General features: G+C 41.4%; 1 protein-coding gene across 1 annotated transcript in view; it reads right to left on the bottom strand.

Annotated features, from left to right (window-relative positions):
• LOC137789554 (caskin-2-like) overlaps nt 1–16,975 on the bottom strand; it is a 49,620-nt gene that overhangs the window by 17,186 nt on the left and 15,459 nt on the right. Inside the window, exons 3-10 of the mRNA XM_068583251.1 lie at nt 12,873–12,924; nt 8,789–8,886; nt 6,723–6,868; nt 6,198–6,293; nt 3,098–3,231; nt 1,079–1,187; nt 731–839; nt 494–588 (exon numbers count right to left, since the gene is read on the bottom strand). Of these exons, the coding sequence (XP_068439352.1) occupies nt 494–588; nt 731–839; nt 1,079–1,187; nt 3,098–3,231; nt 6,198–6,293; nt 6,723–6,868; nt 8,789–8,886; nt 12,873–12,924 (839 nt within the window). The remainder of the gene's footprint in view (nt 1–493; nt 589–730; nt 840–1,078; nt 1,188–3,097; nt 3,232–6,197; nt 6,294–6,722; nt 6,869–8,788; nt 8,887–12,872; nt 12,925–16,975) is intronic.

Raw genomic sequence — 16,975 nt, 5'->3', positions numbered from 1 at the left:
TTTTCAAATATTAAGTTTATAGCTAAGTATTTTTTGTTATTTATCTCTAAGACATATATTGAATCTCAATTGAAAAATCTACCCAAAAAACACCCAATAATACTTTGTTACCAATCCGTAAAATGCTTAATTTTGATTAAAAACTTTCATCATTGTTTATATTTCCATTGGAGGATTTATCTCAATGGCCTTCAACGTGTACACTAAAAACAAAAGCATTAACCCCATCTGTAATCTTTCAATCCCAATAGAAATGAACAAACTACTTTGCAAACAAAGCTAACAAAGAGTAAAAAGAAAAAAGTTGTTAGTTGGAGCCACTGTTAATAACATAACATTATGGAAGACATAAAGCAGGAGAATGGCAGAAATTTGCCACCAGTTTGCTACAAGTCAAGCACAAACAGGGATGATGCTTACTTACTGAAGCAAGCAGTCATTAAAGAGAAGGTTGTTTTTTTTTGTCAAGAAACACAAAAACAAAAACAAATACCATAACAAGATCTCCAGCCCGGAGGTTAAGAGCGGTGGGGTCGTGGAGGTTCCAGTAGTCCTTCACCGCTCTGACCTGGAGAGAGCTTGACGCCTCTGCACAGAGACAGAAAGATACAGACACATCTTGTATCTCTATTCTGTTTATGATGCCTCTATCTCCGTCAAAGAGCAAATCCACTCTTCATAAAAGCATCAATGAATTCCCAAGGAAAACTTGTTTTTAAGAGCCACTAACCTCTCAGCAACTGTTTGATTTCCCTGCTGGCTGTGGAGGTGGTGAACTGGTTGACGATATCCAAAGCTGTCTGGTTGTACGTGTTGCGCATGTTCACATTGATGCCCGCCTAGAAAAACACACACACACACACAAACACACTGTGGGATTACTGTGGGTGAGGTTCAGTTTAATAACAAAACCCTCCCTTAAAAGGCCTCTTTCCTTTATTAAAGCATAACAATTGCACTGTGAAGTTGTGTTAGTTTGCAATTATCTTTGTATATACACCGTCAATATAACAAACATCCGTGTCAGCCTTCAAAATCCCACATCAGCTGAACTATAATATTTTACACCTTCACTTACATCAAGCAGCAGCCGCACTACTTCCATTTTGCCATAGAGGGCAGCCTCGTGCAGAGACGTCCCGGCTTTGGTGGCTCTGTTGATGTCAATACCGGCTTTGAGCAGCAACCTGGGTAATTAAAGCAGAAGCACTCATGTAAGGCCGCAGGAAACCCCTCAGAAAACAGATTCCTCCATTCAACTGTTACAGACATCTGCGACATCTCATTAAGCCATATACCCCCCACTCATCCGCCCACACACACACACACACACGCTTAGAAATGCGGCTGAATGCTGGTGGCGTTGTATCCAGAGTGCAGTTGCAAGTGGAGGAGGTCCTCGGCTCGCTGTGTGAACGTTGAGTCGGGTTCTTCTGATGAAAACACTGAAGCAGTGCTGTAGGATGTTCTCTGAATGTTAACCCACTACCAACACAGCCTTGCTGCCAATTTCCACAGTGAATGCCAACACTTCTGCAGCTACTTCCTTTACTGTAACAGCAGGTTACCAGTCAGACAAGTAAGTAAAAAAAGAAAAGGAAAAAAGGTCTTGATATTACAAGTCTCCACACAAAATTATTCTCTGTGATCGTTCTCTTCGTGATGACTACTCATATATTAGTCTATTTCTTGTAAAATAGTCAGTCTTGATTACATCCCTTATGGTATTTCACACATCATAGCTGACAGACTGTGCACAGCAGTTTACTACTACTACAAAATACAGATTTTTTTTTATTTTTATCATAATTAATACTTAGAACTGTTACCTTCCCACATACATGGAGTGTATATATGATACTAGCTATCAATAAAGTCTCCACATCTTCCCTTGGGACAAAATCGTATCTTTTGCTTGTCTGTGTGCACATTCTTGCAGCTCAAGTTTGAACCAGACCCAGAAAACTTCTCCAGCTGCACAAAAAGTAGGTACGATAAGACGTCTGCTGTGGAAGAGACAGAGACTCTTTGAAGAGACATAAATCCCTTAGTGGGAGATCACAGGCAAATTCTGCTGAGTAAACTCTGAATAAACTCGTGTGCTAATGCAGTGATCTTTTTTCATATGTTTGTGTTGAAAGCTCGTCTTTCCTCCTTTATGTCTCCTATTAATTTTCCAAGTTCAGGAGAATGAGAGAGGAGGATGGAGAGGGTGTTGCAAAAGAGATCTGATAATCGTTAGCTGCATGCACCCGAGAGGCAGGGTGGAGTTACTTGGCTAATCACATACATATTTACACAGACACGCTGGCATAAAAAATAAAAAACACACACAGCAAGTCGTTCTTAGGTAACGGAAAAATGTGGATTAAATATCACTGCAGTGTAGAAAAAAGGAGATTGTTACTGGTTGTATTTTCTGAAGCTACCTGAGGGGAAATGTTGCGCACCTGCAGCTGTGAAATAAGGCCTGACACGGTATTCTGTGAAGTGTCAGAGGAGTGATAATGGCAATAATAATGGTAATAGCAGTGGTAGTAAATGTACCGGTAATAACACAAGCTGTACTGTCAAGATATTAGCAGCAACAGTAGAAGAAGTAGCATTGACTGCCCTAGTTATGGCGATCTTGATAGTAGCAGTAAAAATATTTGTTGTCGTAGATTTAGTGGTTGTTTATTGTGTTGTTATTTTACAGTGGATATAGTGGCACCAAGAGTAATAGTGGTAGCATATAAGCAGTAGGCTTATGCTACCACTATTACTGTTGGTGCCACAGAGGTTGCCAACAACCAAGATGGCAACAACAAAAAAACAAACAATGGGCGACGTCCCGGTGACTCAATAACTTCTTATGTACTATGGTTAGTGCTGACAGCCCCAGTAGTGAGGATGTTGGTCGCAGTAAAAACTAAAATGTAACTCCAGTCGTAGTAGTAGCAGCAGCAGCAGTTGTATTGGTGGCATAAGTAGCAGTAACAGTAGCTGTGGGTGAAGTAGACAGAAGCTGCTGGGAAGATGAGACGGCCGAAAGTGACCATGTGTCAGAAATCTATTCCAGTGCGGTTCAAACAGTGCTTACTTTCTGTAATCTTACTTGATTATGTCTTTGTGTCCATTCCTGGCTGCCAGGTGGAGGGGAGTGGTGGATGGAGAGTCCATGTTGTCGTGCCTGCCCTCCCCTTCTAACAGCGCAGCCACCATGTTACTGCTCAGCAGCAACTGAGCCACCTGAGGAGAAATCAAAGACACCAAAATGAGTGTGAGTTGTGAGATCAGAGGAGTGGCAGAATCGGGGCAAGAATTACAGCATTAGAAGTACTTAAATATAAATGCAACGCCATGAGGTTTGGGGGTAAAAATATATTGACTGAAATAATATATATGGTGACTTACAGTATATATAGGGACAAGGTAGTACAGAGAGGCTTATCCACTACTCAGCAGCTGTCTAAATATACCATAGCCTCCACTCACCCACAAACTCACTCACTCACAAAGTCTGTGTGTCACAAAACAGCCCAAAGCCTTCTATTCTTTCACAGCTAAACTGCAGACTCAGACCTGACGAGAGAACATTTAACAGGCATAGGAAATGTGTGTGTGTGTCTAATTCTGAATTACAGGGCGAGCTATACATCTCCTAGCCAGGCTCATCCGCCGATGTGACAGAGAAACAGTACAACACACTGCAATGTGCAATCCTTTTAATGTTACAGTGTGCGCGCACATCCAAAAAGAGCCGCTGAAGCCTATTTTCCTTTCGCTCATGCAAGCTTAATTTAGCTCTGGGTCACTTCATTTAAGCTATCGCTCGCGTTTGACATTGGCCATCCCCATCCAAAAAGGGCCAAATAGGGCTTTTGCACATGCTAATAATTGGATTAGAAGGACTATATGAATAAATGGACTACAAAATGGCATTATATGATCCTCCAGCACTGATCCTTATGCAGGTCATTTCCCTTTATTACAGACAAACACATTGGTATTGGTATATATGCCATCAGATAAGTGACAAGGAAGAGACCCTATGCTAAGCCCCGCCTCCCACAACTAAACTGTAAAGCTGTCAGAGTTACCGAGGAGCCCACACGGTCACTAACTGCACTTCCTGAATAAATATTAGCACATTCTTGAAGAAACAGAAAAGAGATTTCACAGAGCAGTAGTAACGTTTGCTCCACAGGTATATTTCCATACGTAAATCTTCTGTAAAAGCACTAGTTTTCAATAATGCAATATAGTTGCATTATCAATATCAAGCTATTTGGTTAAAATATTGTGAGATTCGTTTTGCTCCATATTGCCCAGCACAATCAGTTTTAATTTGTCCATTACTTTAGGTTGGGACCAAATAGCCACAAAATAAATTACATTCTCATCATCCTCAGTCGTTCTTTGTGTTTTGAGCTAATCAACAAACTTGCTAAACTAAGATGGTGACAATGATCTACATTATACCCGGTAAACATCAACATGTTAGATGTCATTGTGAGTAAGTTAGCATGCTTTTGTTAGCATTTAGCTCAAAGCTTTGTTGTACTCACACACAGCCGCTAGCGTGGCTGTTGACTTGTAATCTTGTTTTAATTCTCACATATTGATATCGGCCTCCAGTATAAGTTAGGCTCTGGTGACTTTGGAGGCTTTTGTTTTATATAAATTTGACTTATCCGAAGCGAGGGTCGTATTGTGTACAGATTGTAAAGTCCCTTGAGGCAAACTTGTGATATAAGGAACTTCCTCACAATGCATTCTTTTATGATATCCAGTTGCTATATGAAATATCAGTACCAGTCTTTAAAACCCAGAGGCATGTATATGGGATATTCTTGTATTGATGACGTTAATAATGGCAGTGAGAAACATACACCTTGAGGGCTACAATAAAGATGATGCTAAACACATAATGAGGAAGGTGATACTGAGCTTCACGCGGCAGTGTTCTTTTGAATTTCTCTTATATTTTCTGAAGAGAAGAGAAAAAATAAATAGATTTTTAACTGTCCAACTCTGCTTTCACCCATGTGTGCTGAATGATGAATCCCACTCCGATCAAAAATTGGAGGCATGCTTATTATAGCAAAGGAAATGACCCCAAAAAACTGTATTGCGCTGTGTGCAGATACCTATAGGTATTTACTAGTGCTGTCAAGCTATTAAAATATTTAATCGCGATTAATTGCATTTGTGTCATAGTTAACTTGCGATTAATCGCAATTAATCACAATTTTTCTTTCTTTCATTTTAATACTTTTATCAACATTAAAAAGTGTATTGGCTTGCTTTCTGAAAATGTTTTATTTTATTGAAAAACAACTGCCGAACAGGGCGGTGCAAAATAAAATTATGAAGTGCACAATTTAGGTAAACAAGGGTTAACAAAATAAAATTAACTTTCAGTCTGTTTTTATTATTGTTATTATTTTTGTTATCTGTATGAGTTGTATATTTCTATGTTTTTCTGATGTGTTTTAATTGCTTTGGCAATATTGTTGTTGCAAAGTTCTAATTGAACTGAGCATGAGAGAGAGAGAGAGAGAGAGAGAGAGAGAGGGGTGAACATAGCAGTCAGACTTTAGGTCCTGTCGTTGGATGTGATGTGTATAATATCAGCTAGATCCTCGTCCTCCACAACGCTAATAGGCTACACGTAGTAGCATCATTTAGCGATGGCTGCAGTGAGTTTGTTCTTCGTTGTGGTGTCCATGTGTTTCTGTCCATAGTCATCCCTTCGTGTCTGGCTATGACGAGGGGGCGCAGAGTTAGCATCAGCTGTGTGCTCGGCCATCGAGTGGTATTTCAGACTGGATAGCTACGATGATGATAGCTCAATTCACAATAACAAATAGCTCATCCCACTTCGGTCTTGTCAAGGGAACCACGTCTTATCATTCATTTCGCCGTATTGCGCTCACCATTCATTCATTTCAACTTGTAACGTTAGCTTAGCTTCCAAGCGAAAACGGCGCACCTATTGTTTTGCTTCCAGTTGAGCTACATCCGGCGTAGTGCTCGTGAGAAAAAAAATAAAAATGCGTTAACGCCGTTAATAAAATTGACGCCATTAAAATTGGTTTGCGTCAACGCCGTTAATAATGCGCTAATATGACAGCACTAGTATTTACACACATTTAGGTTTTATTTCGAACAATTTGAGACAAGTGAAATTTCGTCGTGCAATACTTTCATACCTTCAGTCTCCCAAACTCGCAGGCCAGATCTAAAGGTGTCTTCTTCCCCTTGTTCATCAGGCAGGGATTAGACTGGTGCTGCAGCAACATCTCAGACTGAGAGAGAAGGGGAGAAAGGATAACGTAAGAGATACCACCTTATGTATTATGCACATGCACTCGCATTGTCAGTCATCCCAACACATTCTGTGTTGACGTTTTGTCAAAGGAACAGAAGAGAGGAACATATGATAGCTCTGTTTAGGATTGTCTTAGTATTGTGTTTAATGGTGTACCAAAGAGGTCAGGCCTCCATATGGGTTATATGACAGCTTGAGGTGTCTGTATCTGTCCATTAAGAGATTCCAGGAGCCACACGGATAAGGCTGGAGGAAAGGAATGTGTGCGTTCACTACCTTTAGACTCTTGTGAAAACCTGTGTCATGGCATTACCAGTATTGTAAGCAGACAATACAGGCTGAGAGACAAAAGGGGGTAGAGTTCAGGGGTCTGGTAATGCCTTGCAGCGCATGTGCATGAACTCACCACCTCGTAGTGTCCATACTGAGCAGAGAGATGTAACGGCATCTGTCCATCATTGGAAGTGGAGTTGACTGAAGCTCCGGCTCTGAGCAGCAATAGGACAGAGTCTGCTTTACCCTGCCACGCTGCGTAGTGGAGGGGGCGCATGCCTAGAGACGGAAACATGGGTGAGGGATAGAGCCGTGAGATGGGAAGGTAAAGGCAGTATATTAAAGAAGCTCCACGGAGAATTTCAAGAATTTCCAGACAAAATCAAAGTAATAATATCCTTGAATCCGTGAACAAAATGTCATCAGGGACTTGAGGGTTTTAACAGAAAGCTTACAAGCATGAAGGGTCTAAGAAAGGAAAACATCAATTTGCATTATGTTGTTTTCCTTAGTGTCAGTAAATCTCATGCAAAGACCAAAACTGCATTTTCTGCCTTCACAACCCTAACCCTCCGGCACTGAGCCCCAAGCCCATCGGTTTCTATTGGATATGTAAATATATAACTGCAAAGCAAGCTGTAAACACACCGTTGACATGTTATCATCTCAAATGTGTTAGCGAACAATTGTATATTCACACATCCCGAAAACACAGAGCAACATCAGCACTGATTGGAAATCAGTCTAATGGTTACTCTTTAAAGTTGTGGGATCATAAAACCATAACGCAAAAAAAAAAAAAAGGAGCAGTAGAGCTGCCTGACACCTTCAGTCACATGACACAGTCATCAACTGTTGATACAACAAAGTATTGCTTAGTGCAAAAAGTCAAAATTATACAGAATGTATGTGGGATTGAGTCAATCATCCTACTTCTTACTTGCTTTATTACCTCAGTAAACATTGAAAACATGAACTAATGTTTACAATCTCTAGTTTCATGTCTTCTTCAGTAAAGCATCATGCTTTATGTCGTAAATGATGGTCCATTTGGAGTCAATTAGACCATAAAGAAGAGTGTGCTTTAGGGCGAGGCTACAGGGTGATTGAAAGGTTGCTACCATTGTGTCTCCATTATAATTTCACTCCTCCACAGTCCAGATAAGGTCATTTGCGTTCAGTGGTTGCAAGAAACCAAGATGGTTGAAGTCGAAAATGCCGTCCTTGTGGCTTCAAAAAAACATAATCCCTAGCTCTGAGGGTGACATCTAAATGATGAGGTTGACTTCTTATATATCGTCTATGGTGAGCACACTTTGTTGATTCATCGCACACTAGGGTCACTTCTCTTTTTTCCCCCCTAAAGGTTAATGTGTTGTATAATAAAAAAGTAATAAATTCCTCTCTCGTTGTAGTGGTCTTCCTTTCAAGGGAGGCGGCCTTATCCTCATCAGTAGTCCAGGGAACCCCTTCGCCATTGTTTATGTTCCAAATTATCTAACATGACTGTTGAATCTGATCCTCTCTTTTAATTAACTTAAGTTCCTCGTTCTTTACAACAGCCAAGATAAAATATTTAGAAATAATTATTACCGTTAGCTTTAGATGCATAATGGTGGTTTGAACGTAGCTTTAAAATATAATAGCTGATGATGAAGCTTCTTAGCTTGACATTTTTAAAAGCCTTGTATATACGTAAGTAGTCATTAATGCTTTAGAAAACCCCGGTACCTTGGCTAGTTCTTCTGTCTGTACAACAGTTCACAATGTGGATTCAAATGGATTCCCAAACTGACAAACTGGAAGGAAGTGCCAAGGGTAAAATTCAACCTTCAAAACAGTCCTCAAGAAATCTATTGCTGACCTCAGCGGCGTCACACACGGTTATGAGCACTACGCCCCTCCGGTCTCAGCAGCCGAGCTGCCACTCCTGCACCGATTCTACTACATTTGTTCCGCTTGGAGTCTGAAGATATTTGCTGTAGCGCTGCTGTCGCTGCGTGGCAGACTAACTTCAAAGTGAATCATATTTATTCATATGGGTCAAACTTTTTTTCAGCTGAGTGCCAAAAAGCTGTTGAGGAAGTTTCAGGCTCAATTTAACCCCAACTGACTTCTAAAAACGTGGACTTTTTTTTTTGCTTTCCATAACTTGTAGGTTAGTCCGCTGACATTGGAGCAGCTCTGCTGTCGCGTTACCGTTGATGTCCTTGATATCCACTGTGGCCTGGGCATCAAGCAGCAGAGACAGCAGCTCCGTGGTGCCCGTCAGAGCGGCATGGTGCAGCGCCGAGAAGCTAAGGGTGACAGAGAAAAGAAAGAGAGGGAGGGTTGTTGAGGGAGAGCAAGAGGGAGAAGAGACACAGAGATGAGAGGGCTTATGAATCATACTGATGACTTTACAGCAGGTGAGCCCCTTTTCAAAACTTCAGACTGAGATTGTGTGTGTGTATGCGCCCATCAAAACTTCAGAAGGTGTGTGAATGTGTGTGTCTTTGTGTGTGTGTGTGTGTGTGTGTGTGTGTGTGTGTGTGTGTGTGTGTGTGATATCCCATTACGAACTGAAGCCTCAGATAAGAATTTATGTGTGCTTTTATGAGTGTGTATTCCCATTCATCCATCAACACTTCAAACTGAGAAGACAAGTGTGTCTGTGTGTACTTGTACGTCTTTTCTTTTGAGGACCACTTGAGTTTGAGAGCTTTAGAGTGAGGGCATTCCTGGAAATTGAGGACATTTTTGGCTGGTTCAGACTTGGTTAAAGGATCAGGTTGGAATTAGGTTTAGGTTAGGGTAAGGGTTTGCCATTTAGTTGTGATGGTTTATGTTCAGGCAAGGGGAAAGGGAACGCAATCAGTGAGTGAGTGTCCTCACCAAGATAGAAGTAAAGGGATGTGTGTGTGGGAATGTGATGAGTCTGTTTATGCAGTTTACATCAAAACAACCATCGGCCAAGATAAGATGTGTGTTCACATATATTTGTGTATTCCCACATAAAAACTGAATGTGTGTGTGTGTGTGTGTGTTATTATATGTATGTGTGTCAGAGCTTCAAAGATGAAATGTATGTGTGCGTTTGCGTCTGGGTGTCTGTCAGGTCGCAGTATATTCCACAGAGGGAGAAATTAAAGGCATAAATTCTTGCCGACGAGTTCTGCTTTTGCTTCGGGCGACACGGGCCCAGTGAGCATTCCAGAGGAGGCAACAACACGCGAGCAGAGTAACACACTCCACACCAACTACCGTCCAGAGGGCTCCAGGTGATCTAACACAGCCTCACACAGTCAAGAGTAGAAGCCCACAGGTCTTGGGCACCAATAGCAGTAAACAGCCGGGATACTTTTGGAAAGATAACTTACTTTTAGATTTTGCAAAAGATGTCAACAGATGTGTTTGAAAGGTAAACTGTAACGTTTTCATGGAAAACAAATGCAGTTTGTTCACATGAAGACTTTTATTTATGAACAAATAGTTACGTTCAATTCAGAGGATCTAAATGACATGCCTACTGACCAATCATCTCTCTGGAAAAAATGGAGGTATCATTTCTACTAAAGTAGTAAACAATTTGACATCGTAAACTTGCCTTACTTTTTTTTATGTTACTTAAAAGTACTTTGCCTAACTGAGTAGTAATGCTGCATAAGTGAACCTGAAAACTAAACTTACGCTGGAAGCACATTTTAAAAAGAGACTGAATGTAATGAGCAGAAAGTATACGTTTTTTTGTGAACATAGAAGTTCATGTTAAATAGACTCTTGCATGGAAAGAGTGTAAACTGACCCACGGGTCATGACTCAGATCTGAGCGCGCCACAGTGTAAAGCACAGCGCCACTGACCTCGCTGCAATGTTTGATGAGTTGGTGGTTAGAATGTGTTGGTTATTATTTAGTTACCACACTTTGTGACACTCGGTGAGGTTCAACAAGCTTGACATTATGACATTTAGACGTCGGCCTGTGCCGATATAAAATCTGAGGGATCTCCAGACCGTGAATGGGCTTATCTTATCAGTTGCATTGTTTAGTCATTCATGCCCCACACACACGTTTGTTTACCCACCCATGTCCTCCATACCACGTCCACATCCAGAGTCACTTACAGCCCCCTACCCTCTACTGACACACACAGTCTTAATCTCTCTCTGGGGTGGTGTTGACTCAGTGACAAGCGCCTGTTTGCTAACCTTCCCCTTCCTTTTCATCCCCTCTGCACCGATCTCATATATCACAGGTAACCCCTTTCTCTGTGCCACACACACACACACACACACACACACACACGCACAACATGTTTAATTTCAACACCCCCATTGTGTATCACCTCCCACACACTGCACTGACCCTGCATGTAGATACACGTCGCAGGCCTCGGCCAACCCACACATTGCTTGTAGGCCTGCACATAAACACGCATATCAGCTTTGCAGCGGGGGATTCTTTGCATGTGTGACGGGCTCCTTTGCTCGAGCTAAAAAATATAATAAAAATCAACTGGAAGGATAAGCACGAAGACTAAAACCTTAAAAAAATAAAAATAAAATTGGCCACGCAACATTTCAAACCACATTTTTCTGTGTGGTTACAGGTTATGTGTGAAATCACTTTTAAAAGCCACTGTGGTTCCTGCGTGCTGGATTCTCTTCCAGTAGCTGAGCCATCGTCTTAAAAAAGGAACATACTGAATCTTTTTTTGAAGCAGAGGAACGTCTGCACTTCATTAGCTGTTTGCAGTAGTGTTGTTTTGCGGGTTTACATTTATTTCTTTTTTAATCCTGGTTCTGTGGATTAAAGCTTGGCTATTTAAAAATGGCGGGTCTGTGCAGGATCTTCCATGTCGCCGGAGTGACGATTCTCTCTGACCAATAAGGGATCTGCAGTGTTTTAACTTGGAACCTCGACCGAGGTAGTTCTCGTAAAAGATCCGGGTGCCAGGTATTATCCACAGCTTTTGCTGATGAAAACGCTAAAATAACTGTTCTCTTGTGTGACGAATAAACTAAACCTTTTGGTGGAAATGCAACTATAAAGTATGTCAATGCAACCAATGTTAAAATTAACTGTGAGCTTTGTTATTTTGCCAAGCAGGACTGTGCTGCCTACTGGCTGCTTGCAGCACATTTTAAATAATAAAAATAATCATAACTTTAATTTTATAAAACCATTAAAAACAAAGGCTACAAAGAGCTTTGACAGACAAAAAAATAAAAAAAATAAGGTAAGAGTTAAACCCTGATAAAACAGTACTTTAGACGAATAAAAATAATCAATAAAATAAAATAAATTTAAAAAAAATAATTAGTATGATTAAATAATATCAATGATTAAATAAAACAGTTGAAATGGGTTTTAAGAAATGATTTAAAAAGACAAGTTTGAATATGTAAACCTCATCTCCTCGGGCAGGTCGTTCCAAAGCTGAGGGGCCCTGATGGCAAAAGCACGGTCACCTTAAGTTTTCAGCCTTGACTTAGGAACATCCTGAAGGGCCCCACCCGATGATCTAAGGCTGCAGGCTGGCTCATGAAAATGTAAAAGTTATCAGTAAAATCTTGAAAATCAATTCTAAAAACAAGCAAGGAGCCAATGGCGAGAAGACAGGTTTGGGGCAATGTGGAGTCGTCTGTTTAAACCAATGAGAAGCCAAGCTGCCGATTATAATACAGACTTGTTGCTTATAGTGCATTAACAAGGGCAAAAAAATATAACAGGAAACTCCCCCACAATGTGTATTACTGCCACGCTTTTGCAGCGTTCTTTGTTTCCATTCACATAGAAATGGGGGATCAAAAGGTTTCAAGGTTTAAGGATGTTGACTTTTCCGCTGGACGTGTAGGTTTAGCCACAGTCTTTTAGGATCATATTCATACGGTCAACTAAAACTACTCTGATCCTATTAACTTATCTTGAATTTAACTGCATATTCAGAACATAATGAAGTACTTTTCTGAACTCAAACAGGTTAGACAGATAAGTCGTCATATATTAAAACTAAACAAACAGAATTTCCTGTAATTTTTTACGTGTTTGAAGAGGAGATAATGACTACAAAGGGCACTATATGTCGGAACATGTGTGAGACGATGTCATGATTCGTGGTGGAGCCTGAAGACAAAACACAGGTTGGGATTTTTTATTATTTTGCAATATACATGTCAATCAAGACACGGTGACTCCTCCATTGCATTCTTTAGACTCACCTTCACACTTATCTCACGGGCTGACTAACACATTAACACACACACACACACACACACACACACGTACACACACGCCTCTCACCCGTCTGAGTCCTGGTAGTTGATGTTGAGTCTCTTGGCGGAGCCCAGCAACTCTGGAACGAAACAGAGACAGAGGGAGGGAATGGAAAAAGAGCATTAGTATTCGGTGACATATTTGTCTTTTCATCAGAGCTCTCCAGAAATCCCTCCATCCCTGCCGGACCCTTGTGTGTTTTCATAGTGTGTGTTTTTACTTCTTCCTGCACTTCTGCCTGTCGTCGCTCCCTTCCTTCAAACAACCTGACAGCACCGACAGGATGGGAAGGCTTTCCTCAACTCCTGCTGCCTCACCCTTCCTCTCTCTCTCTCTCTCTCTCTCTCTCTCTCTCTCTCTCTCTCTCTCTCCCTCTCTCAGCGCGTCTGACACCCTCGCGGCGGCCAAATGATTCATAAACAAAGTGATTCTGCCTCACGGAAACGTGGCATTCCACCTCATCCACACTGCTTATCGCATCGGCTCTTTGGAAGCGACAGCGACAAACATTGAACACAAGCACGCCAGGAGAAAATAGTACATGTTGTTTTGTCGGCAGCAGAACCCAGTCGCAAAAAAAGCATAAATCAGTCAGCAAGACTGGACAAGTTTTTATTTTTCCTTTCTTTTTTTTTTCTCCCACTCACCTTGGAATGGACAGACTGGTACTTGTCCCAAGTCTTTCTCATTCACACTTTACTCCAAGAGGGAACATTCTCTCGTCATTGTCCTTAGTCCTGCTTCCACGCGTGTTCAATAGAATTCAGTTTATTTTGTATAGCCCAAAATCACAAATTACAAATTTGCATCAAAGGGCTTTAAGCAACAATCACAAAATAAATTCATTCAATTCATTCAAAAATACTTTCGGACTGTTCACAATGTCTCAAATTGAATACCAGTTGCTTAAAGTAATTGACAAACTGTACCTGGCTGTTGCAAAATCGACATAATTTACTTGAAAAATGAAACCGTATTTGTAGCAAATGTATTATATCTAAAAAGGTAGAAAGTCAAAACTTCTTCTAATAACTCGTCTACATGCACAATTCTCCTTTTTCATCAGCTCCCGCCAATCAAAAGCTCGGCTCAACCTTTAAAGTTTAAAGTCTCTTTCTAAAAAGATATCTAACTAAGATTCCAGATTTCAGATGTTTTCATTCTCCGACCTCTAATGGGGGCTGGAAACTCTTCGCTAAAGATCCCCGGACATCCTACAGCAGAGAGATGTACTGTAAAGGCCCGACTGTCCACCAGGACCCACACAGGGACCAGATCACCAAGACCTCTAAATACTGAGCCATTCATTGCACTCAATCCCCCTCACTGTCTTCTCCCACTTGGGTGTGGAAAATCGCATAAGTGTGTGTGTGTGTGTGTGTGTGTGTGTGCGTGTGTGTGTGTGACAAAGAGAGACGGGAAGTGAAAGAAAAGCAGAGTTAACCAGAGGTGAAGGTTTCAGACTAGTAAGTGCTGAAACGGCTGGTCAATAGATCAATTAGTTGATTGGCAGAATAATACTTGTCTCTCTTTTGACGGATGGGTTCGTTGTTTAAGACATTTATGATGTCCCTTAGAAATAAACAATAATAAAACATTCTACGGCAGCATTGGAGACTGAAGCGGTGATGCTAAAACGGAAGAAGTCATTTGAGGCTGTGGGGAAATGTAATGGCCATATTGCACCAAATTATCACATTATATAATATGAATGCATAGCAAATGGACACATTTATGGCAAATAGAATTTAAAGCAACAATCACAGTACTTGAAACATGTTAAAGGGATAACATCTCAATGATGAACACGGAGGAAAGTCTGACTGCTCATGTTTATTGGTCCATCCGACTTCTTTTTAGTTAAGTTGCTGCTCCCCATATCTCAGATAGTGACTTGGTAAAGCAATATTATTCATAATCAGGCGGTTTGATGGCTAGAAACTATTTGTAATAAATCGCAATGATCCGTTCAGTAGAAATGTAGGAACCAAACTTGTGGAAGAGAAAAATGGATTACATCATCAAAGTGGATGCTTAACAGCAGAAGCTGTGGGACAAAAAAAATTGCTATGGAAAATCAGAATAAATGTTCCATATAAAACAAAATGAAAAAGAGAATATGAAGTCATTTGTGAATATGTAGCGTATGAATGGGTTCCCACTGGAGTGCCGATTAAGGCTGCAGTTCTTTCTCTCTGGTTTATTGATGTCATCTTTCAACCCAGAAGTTATAAAGTGAAAAATATTCAGATTACCAGTGCAGCTGGGTTTTACTATGCATAAAATTTAAAGGATTTAAAAACGTCAATCGAAGAACTGTCACAAAATATACATACTTCTGACAATATTCTCACTCTTTTCTACAGATCATTTTGCAGAACCTCTGCAGTAACAATCTCGCTGGTCTGACGCGGTTTCCCCCTCATGCTAGTATGTTCTTCTCCGTGGAAGTCTGATTTAAAAGATGTGCTCGTCTTTGGCAAGAACTCATCCATGAAATCGCCTCTTGTATGCTTACAAATTGTGACAAATTGAACCAAACATGTACGCCAAATTAACATCATTCAAACATTTAAGACAAGTTGGAGAGAAAGTCATCCAACCTGCACGTGACATGCGTTTTCACGGACTCTGAAATGGGTCGACCGCTTTGCCACGGTTTTCCAGGACGCGTGGGAACTCCACGATACAGAATGTCTGCCATTTCCTCCGGAGCTTAGTGGATAAAGAAGGCATTCTCACTTCCACGGTTAGGAGATCATTTCCAACTGCTGGAGCCTCCCACGACAGAAATGCTCACGAGGAACTTTTTTCCGCGGGGCTTCTCTACCAAACGGTGAAATGAATCTGCACAAACGGGGTGCGGGCTTCGCTTCGTGTTTTGATGTACTCATTCTGCGGCAGCCGGTGGAAGTTTACACACGGGCTTCTTGCGGAGCGGTTGCTGCTGGAGATTAAAACAAGAGCCTGAAGACACAAAAAGGCGCATTGATAACGAGACGGATCGGAGGGTTGGGCGTCAGGCAGCATGCCAAAACGGGGTCTAAACTGTCTCAGCACTATGGAAAGAACAGGGCCTTTCAGGAGTTCTAGTTACAACACGAGCCGGCATTCCTCGCATAGCACACCCACCACGCTATCCTACTCGACCATGTATCTACAAAGCTGTCAGCTCCCTTTTCTCCCGTCTGCTTTCCATCCCCCTCCCTGCTTCCCCCCTTCGCCATAAAAATCAGTAGGGGGCTCCTTCTGACAACAGGATCAATTACAGTGCCAGCGTGATGACTCTTCATTGTGTGTGTGTGTGTGTATGTGTGTGTGCCACCCTTCCCCCCGACCCCTCACACTGAAGAGCTGGTGCAAACAGATGTGTAGTCAATCTCAAGCATTGTGTTTTCTTAAAGAGGCAGGAAAATTACAGACTCTACTGCGGCCGCCCTCCCTCTCTGAACCGTTAAAGCATCCTGGACAGAAAAATATAATTATGGGAATTTGTTTGGTCCCGATGGGCAGGTGGCACCTTGCACGTTGTGTTGAATGGGTGGAAGACATGTTGGTGTCAAATGCTTAAAGCGGCTGAACGATTCGAAAGGCGCTATTCAAATGCCTTTTGCTTTTTCAGGTGAGACGAGGGGAATGTTGTTGGGTTTTTTGGAGACTCTTGTGTGTAGACAAACACTTGCTGCACAATCAGACGAGTGTGCGAATAGTGGGAACCTCTTCAGAGGAGGAGGAGGAGCAGGAGGAGGAGGAGGAAAAGCTGGAAAATGTAAATAAAAAATTAAAGACAACAACAAATAAAGCTTGTGTTCGTCTCCTTCAGTGAGACTGCAGCTGGCAGAGGCGTCTGTTGCTTTGGTTTCGCACGGCTGCGAAGCTCATTTTTAAAAATGTCTTTGATCGCGGTCCGTGGATGTAAAAGAAGAAAAAAGCTGGAAGGAAAATACATAGAAATAAGGGAGTGTAAAATAACATTGCTTTTGTCTCCTTAGGCACATTACATAATTTCACATGTTGGCAGGAGATAAATGTACAAAATTTCAAGGATTTCCATTTATTAATTCTGGGTTCAGACGACACAATATCAGCCCAATAATGGCCCGACAAAAGTGGGTCGTCGGGGAACAAAA

This window comes from Clinocottus analis, unplaced genomic scaffold, assembly GCF_023055335.1.
Source record: "Clinocottus analis isolate CAN_PGR_092001 unplaced genomic scaffold, fCliAna1.0.p SCAF_19, whole genome shotgun sequence".
Classification (NCBI taxonomy): domain Eukaryota; kingdom Metazoa; phylum Chordata; class Actinopteri; order Perciformes; family Cottidae; genus Clinocottus; species Clinocottus analis.
The sequence above is the reverse complement of the archived record's forward strand: the minus strand, read 5'-3'. Positions and strand labels throughout refer to the sequence as shown.